The 19,023-nt window shown below is 34.8% G+C and overlaps 1 protein-coding gene across 3 annotated transcripts in view; it reads right to left on the minus strand.

Moving 5' to 3' along the window:
* STK3 (serine/threonine kinase 3) overlaps positions 1 to 19,023 on the minus strand; it is a 274,685-nt gene that overhangs the window by 220,940 nt on the left and 34,722 nt on the right. The window contains exons 2-3 of one of the 3 annotated variants that reach the window (XM_035011608.1): positions 11,861 to 11,941; positions 3,187 to 3,315 (exon numbers count right to left, since the gene is read on the minus strand). In XM_035011608.1, the coding sequence (XP_034867499.1) occupies positions 3,187 to 3,315; positions 11,861 to 11,941 (210 nt within the window). Of the gene's footprint in view, positions 1 to 3,186; positions 3,316 to 11,860; positions 11,942 to 19,023 lie in introns of those variants that run through there. The other 2 variants (XM_035011609.1, XM_035011610.1) reach the window with 2 other exon arrangements.

Here is a 19,023-nt window from a genome sequence, read left to right on the forward strand (position 1 = left end):
CAATGCAGATGGGCTTCCTCAAAATTTATGCCAAAATGCAGTATTAAACACATGTTTAACATTTACTAAAATGAACAAAAAAAATTTAAACACCCTCTGGTCTCTTCTGGGAGTGTAGAAAGCAAGACAATTTGCCAAGTGCTCAACTAACTGAATAGACTTTATTTCAGTTTCAGAAATGCAAATCTCATTTTCTCTAACCAAATTCCACTGCTGTAAGTGGGAATTTTTCAGTTTGTATTGTTCTCTTGCAAATCATTTTTATGTCAGTTTCCCAGTTAACACATCTACATTACCATTAGTAATTAGTAGCTAAAATGTAATACATGCTCCTGTTATTTCCTAGTTTATTTTTCACTTGCCTTATCTTTTAGCATTTTTAGGATCTTTTAACCTACTAATTTTTCTGATCCTTCACTATTTCATATGAATAGTGAATCTGAAAGTGAAATCCAAAAGGCATGAGCCATTTTTTTTTACCAGTAATTGTTTCGCCCATCTATTTATTTCATTCAACAAATATCTGAGACATCCCTACTAGGTACAGAGCATTCTGTTATAAAGTGGTACAAAATTTCTAGAAACGTGGATTTTCTTCCCCTTTTATTCTTTCCTTTTCTTTCCCCTTAGTAGTTTAAAGTATATAACAAGGACCAGATTTCCCTACGGTTCCCTCAACGTATAATGCGCTTCCATATTTCTTATACATACCATATCTATTCACATTCACTCAATAAAAAAAAAGTACAGTGCTAGGCATTGCGTATGTGGTAAGAAATATGATTCCTTTTCTCAGGGAATGAAGGGAAGGATAAAGATAGTGAAGACATTTCAGGAGAATCTATAAGACGGTGTCATCATAAGTACCAGAAAAAGAAACAAAGACGACTCTGTTTTGTTGTGCAAAGACTAAGTAGGTGATGATGCCACAAACAGAACAGGAATTTGAGAGGCTTCTCTGCAACAGTTAAAAATCTGATCTAAGAATATTAATCTGGATCTTGTCCAGTTGAGTCGCCCAGACAAGAATCAGTAATACCTGTATTTGAATAACCACTATGTGGCAAGGTCCAAGGGCACTTAATAAGACATAATCCCAAATTCACAGAATTTAACCAATTGAGCCACCCAGGCGCCCTCACAGAATTTAATAGTCAGGTGATAGAGAATACAAGTAAACATGTGCTTAAAGAGAAACACAGGTAAGAGAGAAGATTGGAAGCATAAGCATAATTATGAAGAATCTTATATGCCATCCTTAGGAGACTGGATCTATCCAGGCAATGGGACACTTATGGTTTTAAACTGAGAATGGCTTGATTAGGTTTGGATTCTAGCTTCCAGGTAGAAAATGAGTTGGAGGAGTCAAAAATGAAAGCAAAGTGAACAAATAGGAAGCTGAGAAAGAAATGTGAGCAAGAGCTGATAGGTCCTAAGATGCACCAAGGTTAGAGGAAGAGATGTATAATAGGTAATAATTGAGACCCTGCCTTTCCTAGAGCACACTCAATTAAAATCTCTAAAGGACAACACTAGTCCCTAAACTATATTTAACCATAATAATAAAGTAATAACAGCAACACACAAGTATTAAGTACCTGATGGGCCCAACACTACTCTAGGCTCAATTTTTCCTTTTCTACACCAAATTGTGGGAACCACATTCTTATCAAATTACCGTATTAATAGCAAGATCTGGGAAAACTTTGGAATTACATATTTTGGTCTGGGAGCTGAGGAATGTATTATTTTTTTCTATAACCACTTGAATTTCCAGTTATACAGTCTTTATGAAAAATATATAATATAATCCAAATATATAGCATATAATAAAGAAAAGGAAAACTGAATAGGCTCAAGAAACAAAGTTCCTCTAGGATTATTCAGTCACCTCATTAGCCAAAGGACTTACAATATAAGGATGTTACATACTTTTGGAAGGGAAAGTTTTTCATAGCTCTCTTACTAACAGGGCTCTGATTAGATTTGGGGTGACAGTGTGTTCAGACTCCACTAAATCATCAGCTGAAAGACACCATGTGACTCAATCAATTTTGATGAATAAAACGTAAGCTGAGGGTTTCTGGGAAAGCCCTTTCCTGCTTTTTCCCTTTTCCTTCTGCCTGGAACATAAACATACGGCTAGAGCAAGAGCAGCCCTCTTATAACCATGCGCTAATAAGCATGGGGACAAAGAGCACATACTAAGTTCAGCACAGTGTAAGAAAAGAAGCCTGAGACACTTGTCACTTTGTTGCTGCTACTACAGACCTTCTGTAAAGGGAGAGTAATAAAATCTCTTTTCAATTAAGTAACTATAGGCTAAACATAGTCCTAATTTATAAACTCTGCATCCCTGACCGGGCTGTTTAATAGGGCATATAAGACGCTTCATGACCAGCTCGACTTACCTATCCCAAATCATTTCACACCAGTCTCTCTGTCTCACACCTTCCACTCCAGTAATTCTAAACCTTGTCAAAACAGCACATACCAGGGAGCTGTTTTTCACTTCTCTTCTTGTAATTCTCTTTATTGTCTCTCATCCCTCCATTTCTTCACCCAGTTTTAACTAACTCTTCCTCAGCATGCCAGACTTCATAACTCCTGCCTGGGGGAGGTGCCCTGCCTCCTAGCTCTCACATCACCCCCTGCAACAGAAAGCATAGCTGACTGTGTGTATCACAGCTATTTCTTTAAGGATCTGTCTTCCCAAAGAGGTTACCAGCTCCTCAAGAAGAAAAACAGTATCTTCATTCTCTTGGTATTTCTAGATCCTGGTACAGTATCTGGCCCACTGGAAATGTTCGGTAAGTGTTGAATGAATTAGAGTTACAAAAAACATGGCTGTTTTTAATCAGTAAAAACAATTATATAAAAAGACTGTTAAATGACCCCCCCCTTAACATCAAAAATAATTTTCACCCATAAATTTGCTCCCCAAATGGGAAAACAGCTTGAGTGCTTTCTATGACCACATGTTGCTTTATAACATCAATTCTGCTTTAGAACTGTAAGTCCTAAAGACAACCGTACAAAACTATCCTCATCTTCCCTGAAGGATTAGTCTCACTTCAGATTCAAAGTCAGAAAACTAACCAGATGACCAAAAAATGTATTTTCTTATGCATTATCAGCAAAATTCATCAAAATGAAGGTAAATAAAGAAATAAAATCTCTTCATACCTGTCACATTGTTGCATTATGGAAATTTCTTTGATTATTTCCTGAAGATCTGACTCAACAGGTACTTGTTTAATTGCCACAACTTGACCAGATTCCTTATGTATTGCTTTAAATACACTTCCATAAGATCTAAAAGAAACCAAGACATTTATTTTTTTCCTTTCAAACATCGTAAGTATTAGAGAAAAATCTACAAGTTTTTGCATGTAGTCTTTTCCAATTTAAAACACTACTTAATAGTGATAAATCAAAGTAAACAAGAAAAGTGAATTATACCTTAGCTTTAATGTTTCAATTATATACTTAAAATCTACTAAAATCAACAAGTTAATATGTAAAGATTTGCTTTTTTCTTATGAATGAAAGAAAGACTTACGGTTTGTCAACTCAAACAAATGCAGCATTAAGAAGATATAAATGGAAATTAAAAGAATGAAATGTAGAATAAAAACAGCCAAAGTCTCAAGTTAGCACAAAAGGCTTAGCTCACCTTAAGCAAAATCATCCCCAGAATATCAAAGTCCCATGCCTGTTCAGACTGTATAAAAACACGTGAAACCCTCAGCTGAGGACCACAGCGGACCAAAGTTAGAGACACAGGGAATCTGGTTTCCTCTAAGTCACACATCCAAGGTCTCCTCAAACGCTCTTTCTCCTCCTCAGAAGCAAGACCACACACTGACAGGTAGTAAGAGGATCTAATTTCCACTTGCCCAAAAAGCATCTCTGCTATAACCCTTGAAATTTTGCCAAGTAAATATTTCTGTGCTTTAAAAAGCAGAAACAATGAGAGAGAGAAGCCACGTATACTTTGGTATGAATGAGAAGACAAAGTAAACCCTGCTAGCACTTACTGTTCTGATTGTCAGCCAGGTACTAGGGTTGGTGTTTTACGAGCATTATCAAAGTCAACCCTCTCAATTGTGAGGTAAAATACTACCATGACCATTTTCTGAGATGAGGAAACAGAGACTCCAATAGTGGTAACCAACAAGGACAGAATTTAAACATATAAGGATTCCAAAGATCATATTCTTCTCACTATATCATTTCTATAGAAGAGAAAGAACAAGCCATTGGAAGACACAGAATGTTTCCTAATATTAGAAAGCTATGCAAAATCACTTTCAAATTTATGATCTCTTAAAATAAGTGAAAAATAAGTGATAAAACAGCTACCTTAACAAAATGAATTTTATCCTATCCTGTTTCTTTAAATGTTCCAAAGTAATTTAGTTTGATACTCAGAGACACTGTGTGTGTGTAGTCCTAATTTATACACATAAACACACACACACACACACATCCCCTTAAAAGTCATGTATGTATGTATACATACACATGTATATAAACCTATGTGTGTGTATATATATTTCCTCAAAAGTCAATAAAGAATTCAGTGCTGGATTATCTATCATGAATTAAGCAACACTATCACTCCCTTCTGAAGTCTCATCATAGCAAAAGAGAAGCTGGGAACCACATCTTGTGGTTCCCAAAATTCCTTTCCCTGAATGAATCCCAGTTAAGAGTCTGACAATAAGAAGAATATGCATGAAATCTGAATGGCAAAAAGTTAAGGAGAAACCATCATTCTCCAGATGTAGTTGTAGCAAATGAATTGGCAGGTACGACAGACACAGCGGCCTCCGGCAGAGCTTTTGATAACCACCACACTGCTGCTACTGAATGAGATAGTTGGCGGGGCGGGAGCTTCTCAAAGACTCTTAAGGATTCCAGCAGATCCCCAGTGAGCTTTTAAGAAACACCCACTGTAGTGTTTCAGGCTGAGATATTCAGTGTTGGCTTCTCTGACCTTCAGCAGCAGATTTGATGACCTTTGCATGTGTGGCCCTTCCATAAATCATTTGAGCTCCTAATTTTATAATAAACTCTCTATATCCAGAATACATAGAGTACTCAGCGGGGAGTGGGGAGCCTGCTTCTCCCTCTCCCACTCCCCTTGCTTGCACTCGTCCTTGCTTGCTCTCTGTCAAATAAATAAATAAAATCTTAAAAAAAAAAAAGAAGAAGAAGAAGAAGAATGCTATGGTGAAAATAAGAGTATAAATACTATAGAACAGGCTAGCTGCCCTGGCCTACACTGGACAAGTTATATAACAAATATAACAAGCTCAGAGCTTAAACCTCCAGCTCAAGGCTGAGAACCAGAAAACTTCTGAATGCCCCAAAAGAATTTCTTAATTCTTGTAGGCACAGGGCTGAGACTTCCAAAAACAAACTCAAGGTCTAATCTAAGCTGGAAGCTGAATTACATTGCAAACTAAATTCACAACATCACCAGCTCTATTCTGTTAAAGTTAGGCTTTTAACTATAAAGAGAGGTAACCAGAGAATTGGTAATGGTACATTTAAGTAGGTATTTATTAATCTGAGTACCTTGAACCCCCCAAGTCCTAAAGGCATCCCTTGCCAACAAAAGCAACCCTATTCCCCAGTCCAAGAAGATGAGCCTCACAATGCCTAAAGACTCCATAATGACCTCACCTGAGGCAGTCACTTTTCAGGGAAATGTAAACCCTCCTCCACTAACTCACATTGCTTCCAGTCCTAAAACTACACTCAAATCTCCAGACACCAGGAGAATGAATAGAAAATCTGATGCAAGAGGACCTACTATTCATACCAAAAAAGTTACGAGATTTTGTCAGTTTTTATCAGCAGAATTCTAAAGAATATAGGATTTCAAGATTTCCAGTGAGAAAGGAATTCACTGATATGGATGCAAGACCAGAAATTCCAGACCAGTGTGTTATCTCAAACAGTTGGGAGTGCCCCTAACAGTATGCTCAGCTAGTTAACTGAAACCTGGACTCTTAAGTGATCTACACAGAAATGCCAGTGATCCTCAGTATACATTAGGGGAAGGATCAAAGGTTCAAGTATATCGAATACTGGAATGGATATATCATATGTGACTTGCTCACCTAACCCCTAACTATCTTCACTGAGAGGATCCAGAGGATACTCCCTTTCCTAGCATCACTGGAAGCTCTATAATGCAGGTCAGGGATGCCAACAGTGAAATGGACTCTCCAATTTTAATGAATGATGGGAACCATAAAGAAGTGAAAAGAACTAGCAGCATCTTTCCACCAGAGATAAAGAGAGCATGGTAACCATTATGGGTAGCCAAGTAAGGATGAATTTTCTTTTTTATACATCTAGGTCTGGATATTAAAGTTATTCTGGCTTCATAAAAATAACTGCAATTATGTGTCCTAAAAGACTTAGCTGGGTTGTTGGGTTTTTTTTAGTAAAATGCATATAACATAAAATTCGCCATTTTAAACACTTTAAAGTATACAATTCAGTGACATTTAGTGCATTCTCAATGTTGTATAACCATTACCTCTATCTAGTTCCAGATCATTTGAAATCTGCTTTCTGGTCTCTATGGATCTATTCTGGATTCTTCATATAAATGGAATCATATAATAATGTGACTTTTTGTGTCTGGCTTCTTTCACTAAACAGAATGTTCTCAAGGTTCATCCATTCTGTGGCATGTGTCAGTATTTCATTCATTTAATGGCTAAATAATATTCCATTGTCCAGATATATCACACTTTTTCCATTCACCAGTTGATGGACATTTCCACATCTGGCTCTTGTGAATACTGGTGCTATGAGCTGGTATCTTTTTTTTTTTAAGATTTATTTATTTATTTGAGAGAGTGTGCACACACACAAGTGGTGGGGGGGGCGGGCAGAGGGAGAGGGAGAAAGAGAATCTCAAGCAGACTTCCCACTGAGCAGAGCCCAACACAGGGCTCAATCTCATGACCCTGAAATCGTGACCTGAGTCAAAATCAAGATTTAAGGATGCTTAACCAACTGAGCCACCCAGGCGTTCCAAGCTGCTATCTTTTTAATTCATAGATAGATACCTAACTGTCCTTCCATCTTCTCCATGGTAATTGATCCATTTCAGTTTTAACTTCTTTGGGGGTCAATTTACATGATTTAAATTTTATTATGAAAGCATCAACTTTTCAACCACTAAATGAGTTGTCATTAGAGCAGCATATAGTGGTCTCTTAATTCTTCAAATTGTTTCTCTATCTTTGGTTGTATCTTCTTTCTTATTCCAAATCTTCTATTTTTGCTCTTTTTTCTTTAGTCAAAGTCAGAAGAGGTTTAACTATTTTACTGATCTGCTCAAAGAAACTGCTTTTGTATTTATCGTGTTTGAATTTTATTTTCCATTTCATTAATTTAAAATATTTCTTTTATGAATTCTCTCTTCCTAATTTTTTGGTATATTTTATTATTTTTCTAAGTTCACTTATAAGCACTAAGTTCTTTTTTCTTTTGGTCTTTCTTTTTTAGTAATGAAGTTATTTAAGACTAACTATTTTCCCCTAATTACAGCTTCTCTGGATTCCACAGATACTGGCATTTGTTTCTTTTCCATTGTCTAAATAATTCATAATTTCCTCCTCAATCTTTAGGTTACCTCAGATTATGTGTCTTAATTTTCAGTAAGTATGGATTTTATTATACTGTAATTCTTTCTCATTTTAGACTATAATAAAAAATGAGACATACAAAATCTTTTCTTTGGAATTCGTTAATCTATGCTCCATTAACATACCAAAAAAAAAGGAACGCCAAAATATATGTAGTTATATATATGTAGATATATATAATCAAGTTTATTGATTATAATATTTACACCATCTTTGTCCTTTTTTTCTGCTACTCTTAATCAGTTCTGAAAGCAATATGAGAATCTCCCATTTGAATAAACTTTTATTAGATTCCCCTGACATTTCTAATAGCTTTCCTTCACAAATTTAATTGTCCTGGTGACTGACACATACACATTTCATATAAATTGTCTTTTAAGTCATTATCTCATGTCCCTCTTTATTCTTTATTTGGATATTAACCCTCGTTATTCACTTGAGATCTTTTAACTTTAACTAATTTACTGGATATAAATATTGCCACTCCTATTTTTTTATTTTTATTTGTATGATTATCTTTCTTATCTGGTATCTCTAATAGGAAATATCCCTACATTTCCAACCCTTTGTATTACACAGGCCTTTTATAAATAGCATATTGCTAGATTTTACATTTTAATTGACCCTACTAATTTGTCTTTTTTTTTTTTTAAGATTTATCCACTTATTTGGGAGAGAGAGAGAGAGCGCGCGCGCGAGAGAGAGTGCAGGAGGAGGGGCAAAGGTAGAGGGAAAGAAAAACTCCAAGCAGACTCCATGCTAAGCACAGAGCCCTACATGGGGCCTGGTCTCATGACCCCGAGATCCCGATCCAAACCAAAACCAAGAGTCAGATGCCCAACTGACTGCTCCACCCAGGCGTCCCTTAATGGGAGAACTGACATTTAGTGAAAAATATATTTCATTTTATTCCTTCCAACTTACATTTAGCTTATTACTTTACATTTTTGTTTCTCTTTTTCCTTTTCCTTGTTCTTGTTGGTTTATACCATTTTAATTCTGTTTTATGCCTTTTATTATTTTGAACATTCTTCTATACTCTGCCATTTTATTAAATGACCCTATGTGCTAAAAACGAAACATTATTTTAAATTCATATTCATAAATTATTTTAAAATCATATCAACTATTCCTCTGTCTCACTGAGATACTCTATTTAAATCTATTATTCATTTTTCCCCAAGTAAAATGAGTCCCAATGTCCTGATGGCCTTATGTTCACTTGCCTAAAAAGTCAAAATCTTTCAAGTTTATTAATAAGAACACCATACAGAACGAACTAATAAACTTCTTGTGAGTCACTTTACAACACATTTCCTGCCTTTCTTATATATATATATTTCTCTGAAAACACTATTACCAGATCTAACACAATCCAGTCTTTATAAATACATATTTACTGCTACAAAGTATATTAATTACTATTACTATTTTTTTTCTTTCCACTTTTACTGACATATAACATTTATTAGTTTAAGGTGTACAACATAATGATTTATGTATATACTGTAAAATGATTACCACGAGTTTAGGTGACATCTACTAGCTCACAGTAAGAAAAAAATTCTTATGATGAAAACTTTTAAGACCTACTCTATTAGCCACATTAAAATACTTAACATACTATTATTAACTAGTCATCATGCTATACATGTACATCCTTGGAACTTATTTATCTTATAACTAGAAGTTTGTACTTTTTGACTACTTTCACCCATTTCCCCCACTCCCCATGATCCACCCTCTGGCAACCACCAATTTGTTCTCTGTTTCTATGAGTTTGGCTTCTTAGATTCTACTTATAAGTGAGATCATACAGTATTTTACTATGACTTATTTCATTTAGCATAATGCCCTTTTGTGACTGAATAATATTCCACTGTATATATAAATCTTCCCTGACTTATAAAGCAGTTATGTCCTGATAAATCCATAGTAAGTTCAAAATATCACAAGAAGGAAATGCATTTAATACATTTAATCTACTGAACATGATAGCTTAGCCTAGCCCATCTTAAATGTGTTCAGAACACTTAATGCCAGCCAATAGTTGGGCAAAATCATCTAACACAAAGCTCATTTTATAATAAAGTGTTGAATATCTCATGTAATTAGTTGAATACTGTGCTGAAAGTGAAAAACAGAACAGCTGTATGAGTACGAAATGGTTGTAAGTGTATCAATTGTTTACCTTCACTTACATGAATAAATAAGAGCTGTGGCTTACTTCTGCTGCCCACTGCCACAAGAAGAGTATCATACTGTAGATCATTAGGCCAGGAAAGATTAAAATTCAAAATTCAACATATCGTTTCTACTGAATGCATATGACTTTTACACCATCATGAAGTTGAAAACTCATAAATCAAACCATGTAAGTTGGGGACCATCTGTATATACCACATTTTCTTTATCCATTCAATCATCAATGGGACACTTAAATTGTTTCCATGTAAATAATGGTGCAGTGAACACAGGTGCAAATAGCTCTTCAAGACAGTGACTTTGTTTCCTTCATATATATGCCCAGAAGTGAGATTACTTGATCATATGATAGTTCTATTTTTAATATTTTGAAGAACCTCCATACTGTTTTCTATAGTGGCTGCACCAATGTTCATTCTCACCAACAGTGCACAGCAGTTCCCTGTTCTCCACACTCTCACCAATACTTGTTATTTCTTGTCTTTTTGATAATTACTATTCTAACAAGTGTGAGGTAATATCTCATGGTGGTTATGATTTACATTTCCCTGATGATTAGTGATGTTTCATGTCCCTGTTCACCATCTGGATGTATTCTTTGGAAAAACATCTATTCAGATCCTCCATGCATTTTTTAATTGAAATGTCTGGGTTTTTGCTATTAAGATGTATGAGTTCTTTATATGTTTTAGATATTAACCCCTTATCAGATGTATCACTTGCAAATATTTTCTCCCATTCCACAGGTTGCTTTTTCATTTTATTGATGGTTCCTTCACTGTGCAGAAGCTTTTTAGTTTGATGTAGTCCCACTTGTTTTGTTTTTGCTTTTGTTGCCTTTGCTTTGGGTGTCAAATCCAAAAAGTCATGTCAAGACTAACGTCAAGGAGCTTACTGCCTATGTTTTCTTCCCTGAGTCTTAGGTTTCAGGTGTTACATTCAAGTCTTTAATCCATTTTTAGTTGATTTTTGCATATGGTATAAGACAGAAGTCCAATTTCACTCTTTTGCATGTGGCTATCCATTTTTCCCAACATTATTTATTAAAGAGACTATCCTTTCCCCGTTGTATATTCTTGGCACCTTTGTCCTAAATTAATTGGCTAGATATGCACGGGTTTATTTCTGGGCTCTCTATTATGTTTCATTAATCTAGATATCTGTTTTTATGCCAATATCATACCATTTTGATCACTACAGCTTTATAATATAGTTTGAAATCAGGGAACATAATACCTCTAGCTTGATTCTTCATTCTCATAATTGCTTTAGCTATTTAGGGTCTTCTGTGGTTCCAGACAAATTGTATAATTGTTTGTTCTGTGAAAAATGCCATTAGTATTTTGTTAGGGATTGCACTGAATCTGTAGATTGCTTTGGGTAACAGGGACATTTAACAATATGAATTCTCCCAATCCGTGAGCACAGAGTATCTTTCCATTTATTTGTGTCAATTTCTTCATCAATGTCTTACAGTTTTCAGTAAACAGATCTTTCACCTCCTTGGTTAAATTTTTCCTAGGTTATTTCCTTCTTTTTGATGTAACTATAATTCATTTATTAATTATTTTATTAATTCTAACAACTTTTTGATGGATTCTTTGAGATTTTCTATATATAATATGATGTCATCAGCAAATAGAGACAGTTTCATCCCTTCCTTTCTCATTCCGATATTTTTATTTCTTTTTCTTTCCTAGTTGCTCCAGTTAGGACTTCCCATACTATGTTAAATAAAAGCAGTGAGAGTGTTCACCATGTCATACACCTGATCTTAGAAGAAAAGCTTTCAGTTTTTCACCACTGAATATGATGTTTGCCGTGGGCATGTCATATATGACCTTTATTATGTTGAGGTGTGTTCCCTCTATATTACTCCTATTCAACTGAAGAAAATATATGCTAGTGAAAGATTATATAGTATTTGAAAATTTTTTGTCATTACGTAAGGCTACTTTCATATTTTTTGTACTTACCCTTCTCCAAGTTTCTCTAATACATCAAAAACTTCTTCAGGCTGCTTAGTCAAACTGTCTTCACTCAGCTTTTTTAGCTTACTGATGAGAAAAAATAGAAAGAAAATACTCTCCTTAAGATCTTTTATAAAATTTTTAATTTTATTTTTAAGAGGAAATATGTTCACATTGTTCAAAAATCAAGCAATATAAAAAAAACAAGGTAAATACTTTCCTTTCAACCCCTCTTCTTAATCTGCCCAGAAACACCTGAAATAACTAGTTTTATTAGCTTATGAAATCTTTATACAAATATGAATATATATTTTTATTTCTCCCCCTACTTACCATACAAGATAGCATTTTATACACACTCTTTTCTATACACACTATTAAATACTTTGCAGTTTTCACTTAACAACATGTAGACTATGTTGGAGATTTCTACAACACAAGTACATAGAAAGCATCCTCAGTCTTTCTTTCTTACATCTATATCCTACACTATTGCAAAGATGTAGCATCTCTTACTCACCAATCAGTTATTTATGGATATCTAAGTTCCCTTTTGCTATTATAAACTACATGGCACTGGATAAATGCATACATAAGTCAATTCACACATGTGCCAGTACATCTGCAGGATAAAATCCCAGAAGTGAACCTGTGAGGTCCAGAGACCACACATACACATATATACACACACACAAAAATATAGAAGCATATGTGTTGATAAACAAGTATATATGCTATAGGCATAATCATGTCATAACAAATAATACAATATAACTAATAAATCACTATAATAACTACATAGTAATCACTAAAGTTATTGATTAAGTTCTACATTTTATCTACTATAACTGTATGTTATATAAATATATATGTATATTGATAGATATTAGCAAACTGCCCTCCAGGGGGCTTATACCAATTTATTCTCCTACCATTAGTACATGAGAGAGCCTCTTTTTTACAGTTGACCAACAAAGTACTTAACTATATATTTGGATTTCATTCACTATGTTAGCTAAAAACTTGTTACTCAGAATAGATTTAATCTGCATTTCTCTTTTTATGAGTGAAACAGTATCTTTTAACATTGTTATGAAACTAGACCATCTATTCATTTCCCTTGCTCATTTTTCTACTGATTTTTTTTGTGTGGTTTTTTTTTTTTTTTTTTGGTCTTTTTCTTATCTGTACATAAGGTAAATTAGCCTTTGTTTAAGCTGCAAGTATTTTCACTTGTACTTTGACTTCATTTATGAGGTTTTAGTTTTATACTCTGACTGCCTGCTGTAACAAAATGTGTTTCCATTTTGTTTTGCCTTCTTAAAAATCATTTACATGTATAGCATATGCAGATAAGCTGGACTCAAGAGGTGAGAGGGATTAAGCATGGTGTATTTGACAGACCAAAATTAATTCAGTACAAATGAAACATGTATGAAGAATCAAAATAATTCAATATGAATAAAGAAAAAGTGACCAGAAAGTAGAGAAAGCAGGGTCAGGTTTTAAAGAAGCTTTGTAAAACATGTTAAGGTGCTCTATTTAAAAATGATCATTTCCCGTATAGAAAATCTGGACAGACCAATTGCTAGTAACAAAATTGAACTGGTAATCAAAACTTTACCAAAAATAGAAGTCTAGGATCAGGTGGCTTCACAGGTGAATTCTATCATTTAAAGAATAGTTAATACCCATTCTCCTCAAACTATCACAAGAAATAGAAGAGGAAGAAAAGCTTCCAAATACATTCCACAAGGTCAGCATGACCCTGATACCAAAACCAAACAAAGACAATTCAAAAAAAGAAAACTATAGGCCAATTTCCCTGATGAACACAGATGTAAAAATCCTCAACAAAATATTAAACACATACAACAATACATTAAAAAGATCATTCACCATGATCAAGTAGGATTTATTCCAGGGATGCAAGGACGGTTCAATATTCACAAATCAACATGATACACCACATAAACAAAACAAAGGATAAAAATCATATGATCACCTCAATTGATGCAAAGAAAGCATGTGACAAAATTCACCACCCACTCAATATAAAAACTCTCAACAAAGTGGGCTTAGAAGGAAATACCTCAACACAATAAAGTCCTTATATGAAATACCCACAGTGAATATCATACTCAATAGTGAAAAACTGAGAGCTTTTCCTTGAAGATCAGGAACAAGACAAAGATGTCCATTTTCACCACTTTTATTCAACATAGTACTGGAAATCCAAGCCACAGCAATCAGACAAGAAAAAGAAATAAGAGGCATCCATATTGGTAAAGAAAAAGTTAAACTGTCACTACCTGCAGGCGACATAGCACTGTACATACAAAATTCTAAAGATGCCACAAAAAAACTACTAGAAGTAAGAATGAACTCAGTAAACTTGCAGGACACAAAACTAATACCTAGAAATCAGTAGCATTTCTATACACTAAAGCAAAGTAGCAGAAAGAAAAATTAAGAAAACAACACCATTTATAATTACACCAAAAAGAATAAAATGCCTAGGAATAAACATATCCAAAGAGGTGAAAGACCTATACTTCAAAAACCATAAAACATTAATGAAAGGAATTAAAGATGACACAAATAGAAAAAAATTCCATGCCCATGGATTGAAAAAACAAATACTGTTCAAATGCCCATTTTACCCAAAGCAATCTACAGATTCATTGCAGTCCCTATCAAAATACCAACAGCATTTTTCATAAAACTAGAACAAACAATCCTAAAATTTGTATGGAACCACAAAAGACACTGAATAACCAAAACAATCTTGAGAAAGAAGAACAAAGCCAGAGATATCACAATTACACATTTCAAAGCTGTAGTAATCAAAACAATAATGGTACTGGCACAGTACACAGACACACAGATCAATGGAACAGAATAGAGAGCCCAAATAAACTCACAATTGTATGGTCAATTAATCACTGACAAAGGAGGCAAGAAGATACAATGGGGAAAAGACAGTCTCTTCAAAAGTCTGTGCTGGGAAAACTGTATGGCTATATGTAAAAGAACGAAACTAGATCACCTTTTAATACCATACACAAAAATAAACTTGAAATGGATTAAAGATTTAAAGGTGAGACCTGAAACTATAAAAATCCTAGAAGAAAACACAGGCAGTAATTTCTCTGACATTAACCATAGCAACATTTTTCTAGATATGTCAATTTGACGAGACAAACAAAAGCAAAAATAAACTATTGGGACTACATCAAAATAAAAACCTTTTGCACAGCAAAAGAAACAATCAACAAAACAAAAAAGAGAACCTACTAAACGGCAGAAGATATTTGAAAATGATGTATCCAATAAGGGGTTAATATACAAAATATATTAAGAACTTACACAACACCAAAAAATTAATTAATTAATTAATAACAATCTGATTTAAAAATGGGCAGAGGATCTGAATAGCCATTTCTCCAAAGACATTCAGATGACCAACAGACACATGAAAAGATGCTCAACATCACTAATCATGAGAAATGTAAATCAAAACCACAGTGAGTTATCACCCACACCTGCCAGAATGGCTAAAATAAAAAACTTAAGAAATAACGAGTATTGGCAAGAATGTGGAAAAAGGAACCCTCATATACTGTTCCTGGGAATGTAAATTGGTACAATCACTGTGGAAACTTGTATGGAGGTTCCTCAAAAAATTAAAAACAGAAATACCATATGATCCAGTAATTCTACTACTGAATATTTACCCAAAGAAAATGAAAACACTAATTCAAAAAGACATATGTACCCCTATGTGTATCACAGCATTATTTACAACAGCCAAGATGTGGAAGCAACTTAAGTGTCTATCAGTTTTTGAATGGGTAATGAATGTGTGGTATACACACACACAGACACACACACATATACACACACACTGAAATATTACATAGCCATAAAAAAAAGTTGAGATTTCAAACAACACTGGATGGACCTAGTGGTTATCATGCTAAGTGAAATAAGTCAGACTGAGAAAGGCAAATATCATATGATTTCACTCATACATGGAATGTTTAGAAAAATGAGTAAAAATCAAAATCAGACCTATAAATACAAGGAACAAACTGATGGTTGTCAGAGGGGACAGAGGTGGGGGATTGGGCAAAATGGGTGAAGCAGAGTGGGAAATACAAGCCTCCTGTTATGGAATGCGTAAGTCATGGGAATAAAAAGCACAGCATAAGGATTATAGTTGATGATATAATAGCGATGGATAGGGACAAATGGTAGCTACACTTCTGGTAGCCATACATAATGTGTAAACTTGCTGAGTCACTATGTGAACCTATGTGTACTATGTTCACTATGTGAATTATGTGTACACCTGAACTAATGTAACACTGTGTGTCAACAATATTCAAAAAAATAAAAAATCACTTCTTCTCTAATGCAGTGGAAATATATACAGTAAGCAAAAGTGAGAAGGTAAACTATAGTTAGGAGCAGATTCAAAATATGGATGCATAGAATACATTATTAGCAGTAAGAATGAGGAGAAGTTACTCAAAATATTAAAGAGACATTATCAACAGGAACTGGTTTTTTTTTTTTTTTTTAAAGATTTTATTTATTTATTCATGAGAGACAGAGAGAGAGAGAGACAGAGGCAGAGGGAGAAGCAGGCTCCCCGTGGAGTGGGGAGCCCGATGCGGGACTCGATCCCAGGACCCTGGGATCATGACCTGAGCCGAAGGCAGACGCTTAACCAACTGAGCCACCCAGACGTCCCCAGGAACTGGTTTTGACTAAATATCATTTGATTAAAGAGTGTCTAAGAAATAAGGGTCAAAGAGAAAACATCTCAGGAAAATATATTTAAGAAATGCTGACATGAAGGACAAGAAGGTAGTAACCATGTTAAAGGCTACTGAAAATTCAAACAACTTAAAGATTTTAAGTGCTCCATACAGAATTTCCACTTCCAACTATAAGCAAGTAACAAGATCCAGAATTATCTATCTGTAGTAAACAACTAGAAAACTCAACAAAACATAGAAAACAACTATTTTCAAACATTAGGTATCAGGGATTTCCGGACTGAGATTCCTAAGAAAGGGGAAAGAAATAGGCCCTACTGTCACCCATGCTTTAGATCGATTATAACACAGGGAAAAGTAAACTCAAACACAGGCCAATAACTTTGCTGAGTTGAAAAACAGCAATGGGAGTTTGGGAGGTAATGCAAATAAAATCTACATCACAGAAGACCTGTGAGAAGAGACCTAGCAATCTACGGAGGAACTCCCTTGACTATTTAGCTCAATACCAATCTCTGCATCATTAAAAAACACTCTAAAAAAACGAACAAAATCAATTTCTCAAGGAAAAAAAATTACAAGGGAACTGAAAAAGAACAACTCCCGGAGATCACATGCAGCTGAAAATCTTTCCCACTAAGAGAAGCTGAGAGAACTCACAATATAAATAAAGGTCACCAATAGAGATCCCTCAATGACCTTGTTTTAGAAAAGCTACCACATCACCAAAACATAAATGCTACTTTAGATTCTCCAAACAGGAAATTAAAAACAAGTCTTAAAAACACTAAGCCAATCCACAAGGTAACTTAAACTGCATACCAGAACAAGTCTAACTCCTTAAACAACTAAGGAGCCCTCATGATTTGTGCCTTATAGAAGAGGTGCCAAAGAGATACTTAGCCCCTTCCTCCATTTGAAGACACAGCAAGGTGGCCACTATGAACAAGAAAGAAAGCTTTCACCTGACTATAACCATCCCACCACCTTCAACCTTAGACTTCCAAGCTTCCAGAACTGTGAGAAATAAATTATTTATAAGGTACCCAGTCTGGGTATTTTGTTATAGCAACCTAAACAGACTAAGACAAAAACCCAGTTTGTTCTTTGACAAGACCAACAAAATTAACAAACTCTTAGCTAGACTTGAGAGAGAGAGAGAGGACCCAACTAAAATTAGAAATGAAAGAGGGGACATGGGTCACAGAAATAAAAACAATTACATGAGAGTACTATGAATAGTTATAAACGAACAAATTAGATAACACAGAAGAAACTGTTAAATTCTTAGAAACATATAACCTACCAAGACTGAATCCTGAAGAAATAAAAAATCTCAGCAGACCTGTAACTACTAAGGAGATTGAAGGAGTAATCAAAACTCTCTCAACAAAGGAAATCCCAGAACTAAAAGGCTTCACTGGAGAATTCTAACAAACATCTGAAGAAGAATTAGCACCAACACTCCTCAAACTCTTCCAAAAAACTGTAGAGGAAGGAACACTTACAAACTTACTCTGTAAGGCAAGCATCACTATGATATGAAAACCACACAAAGATACAACATGAAAACTACAGACCAATATCTTTAATGAATATTGATGCAAAAATCCTCAACAAAATACTAGCAAACTAAATTCATAACACATTAAAAGAATTATACACCATTACCAAGTGGAATTTATACCTGGAATGTAATAATAGTTCAACAAGTAAAAAGCAATAATTTTAGGGGCACCTGAGTGGCTCAGTCAGTTAAGCATCTGACTCTTAATTTCTGCTCAGGTCATGATCTCAGGGTTGCTGAGATCAAGCCCCCTGTTGGGCTCTGTGCTGGAGGTGGAGCCTACTTGGGATTCCCTCTCTTCTTCTGCCCCTCACCCCCAGTTCACACTCTCTCTTAAAAAAAATTTAAAAAGCAATCATTTAAAAAATTTAAGTATGAAAACCATATGGGGCACCGGGGTGGCTCAGTTGGTTAAGCGACTGCCTTCGGCTCAGGTCATGATCCTGGAGTCCCTGGATCGAGTCCCGCATCGGGCTCCCTGCTCGGCAGGGAGTCTGCTTCTCCCTCTGACCCTCCCCCCTCTCATGTGCTCTCTCTCTCTCTCTCTCTCAAATAAATAAATAAAATCTTTAAAAAAAAAAAAGTATGAAAACCATATGATCATATCTCAATTGATGCAGAAAAAGTATTTGGCAAAATTCAACACCCTTTCATGATAAAAACACTCAACAAATTAGAAAGAAACTACCTCAACATATCACCTTACACCCATCACCTTACACCCATTAGGATGGTGCCTATCAAAAGGTAATAAAATTTAACAAGAATTTAATGTTTCTTTTACCACAATTTTATTTTTTTTAAGTAGGTCCCAT

Source organism: Mirounga leonina, unplaced genomic scaffold, assembly GCF_011800145.1.
Source record: "Mirounga leonina isolate KUSES-001 unplaced genomic scaffold, KU_Mleo_1.0 Mir_165, whole genome shotgun sequence".
NCBI classification, from domain to species: domain Eukaryota; kingdom Metazoa; phylum Chordata; class Mammalia; order Carnivora; family Phocidae; genus Mirounga; species Mirounga leonina.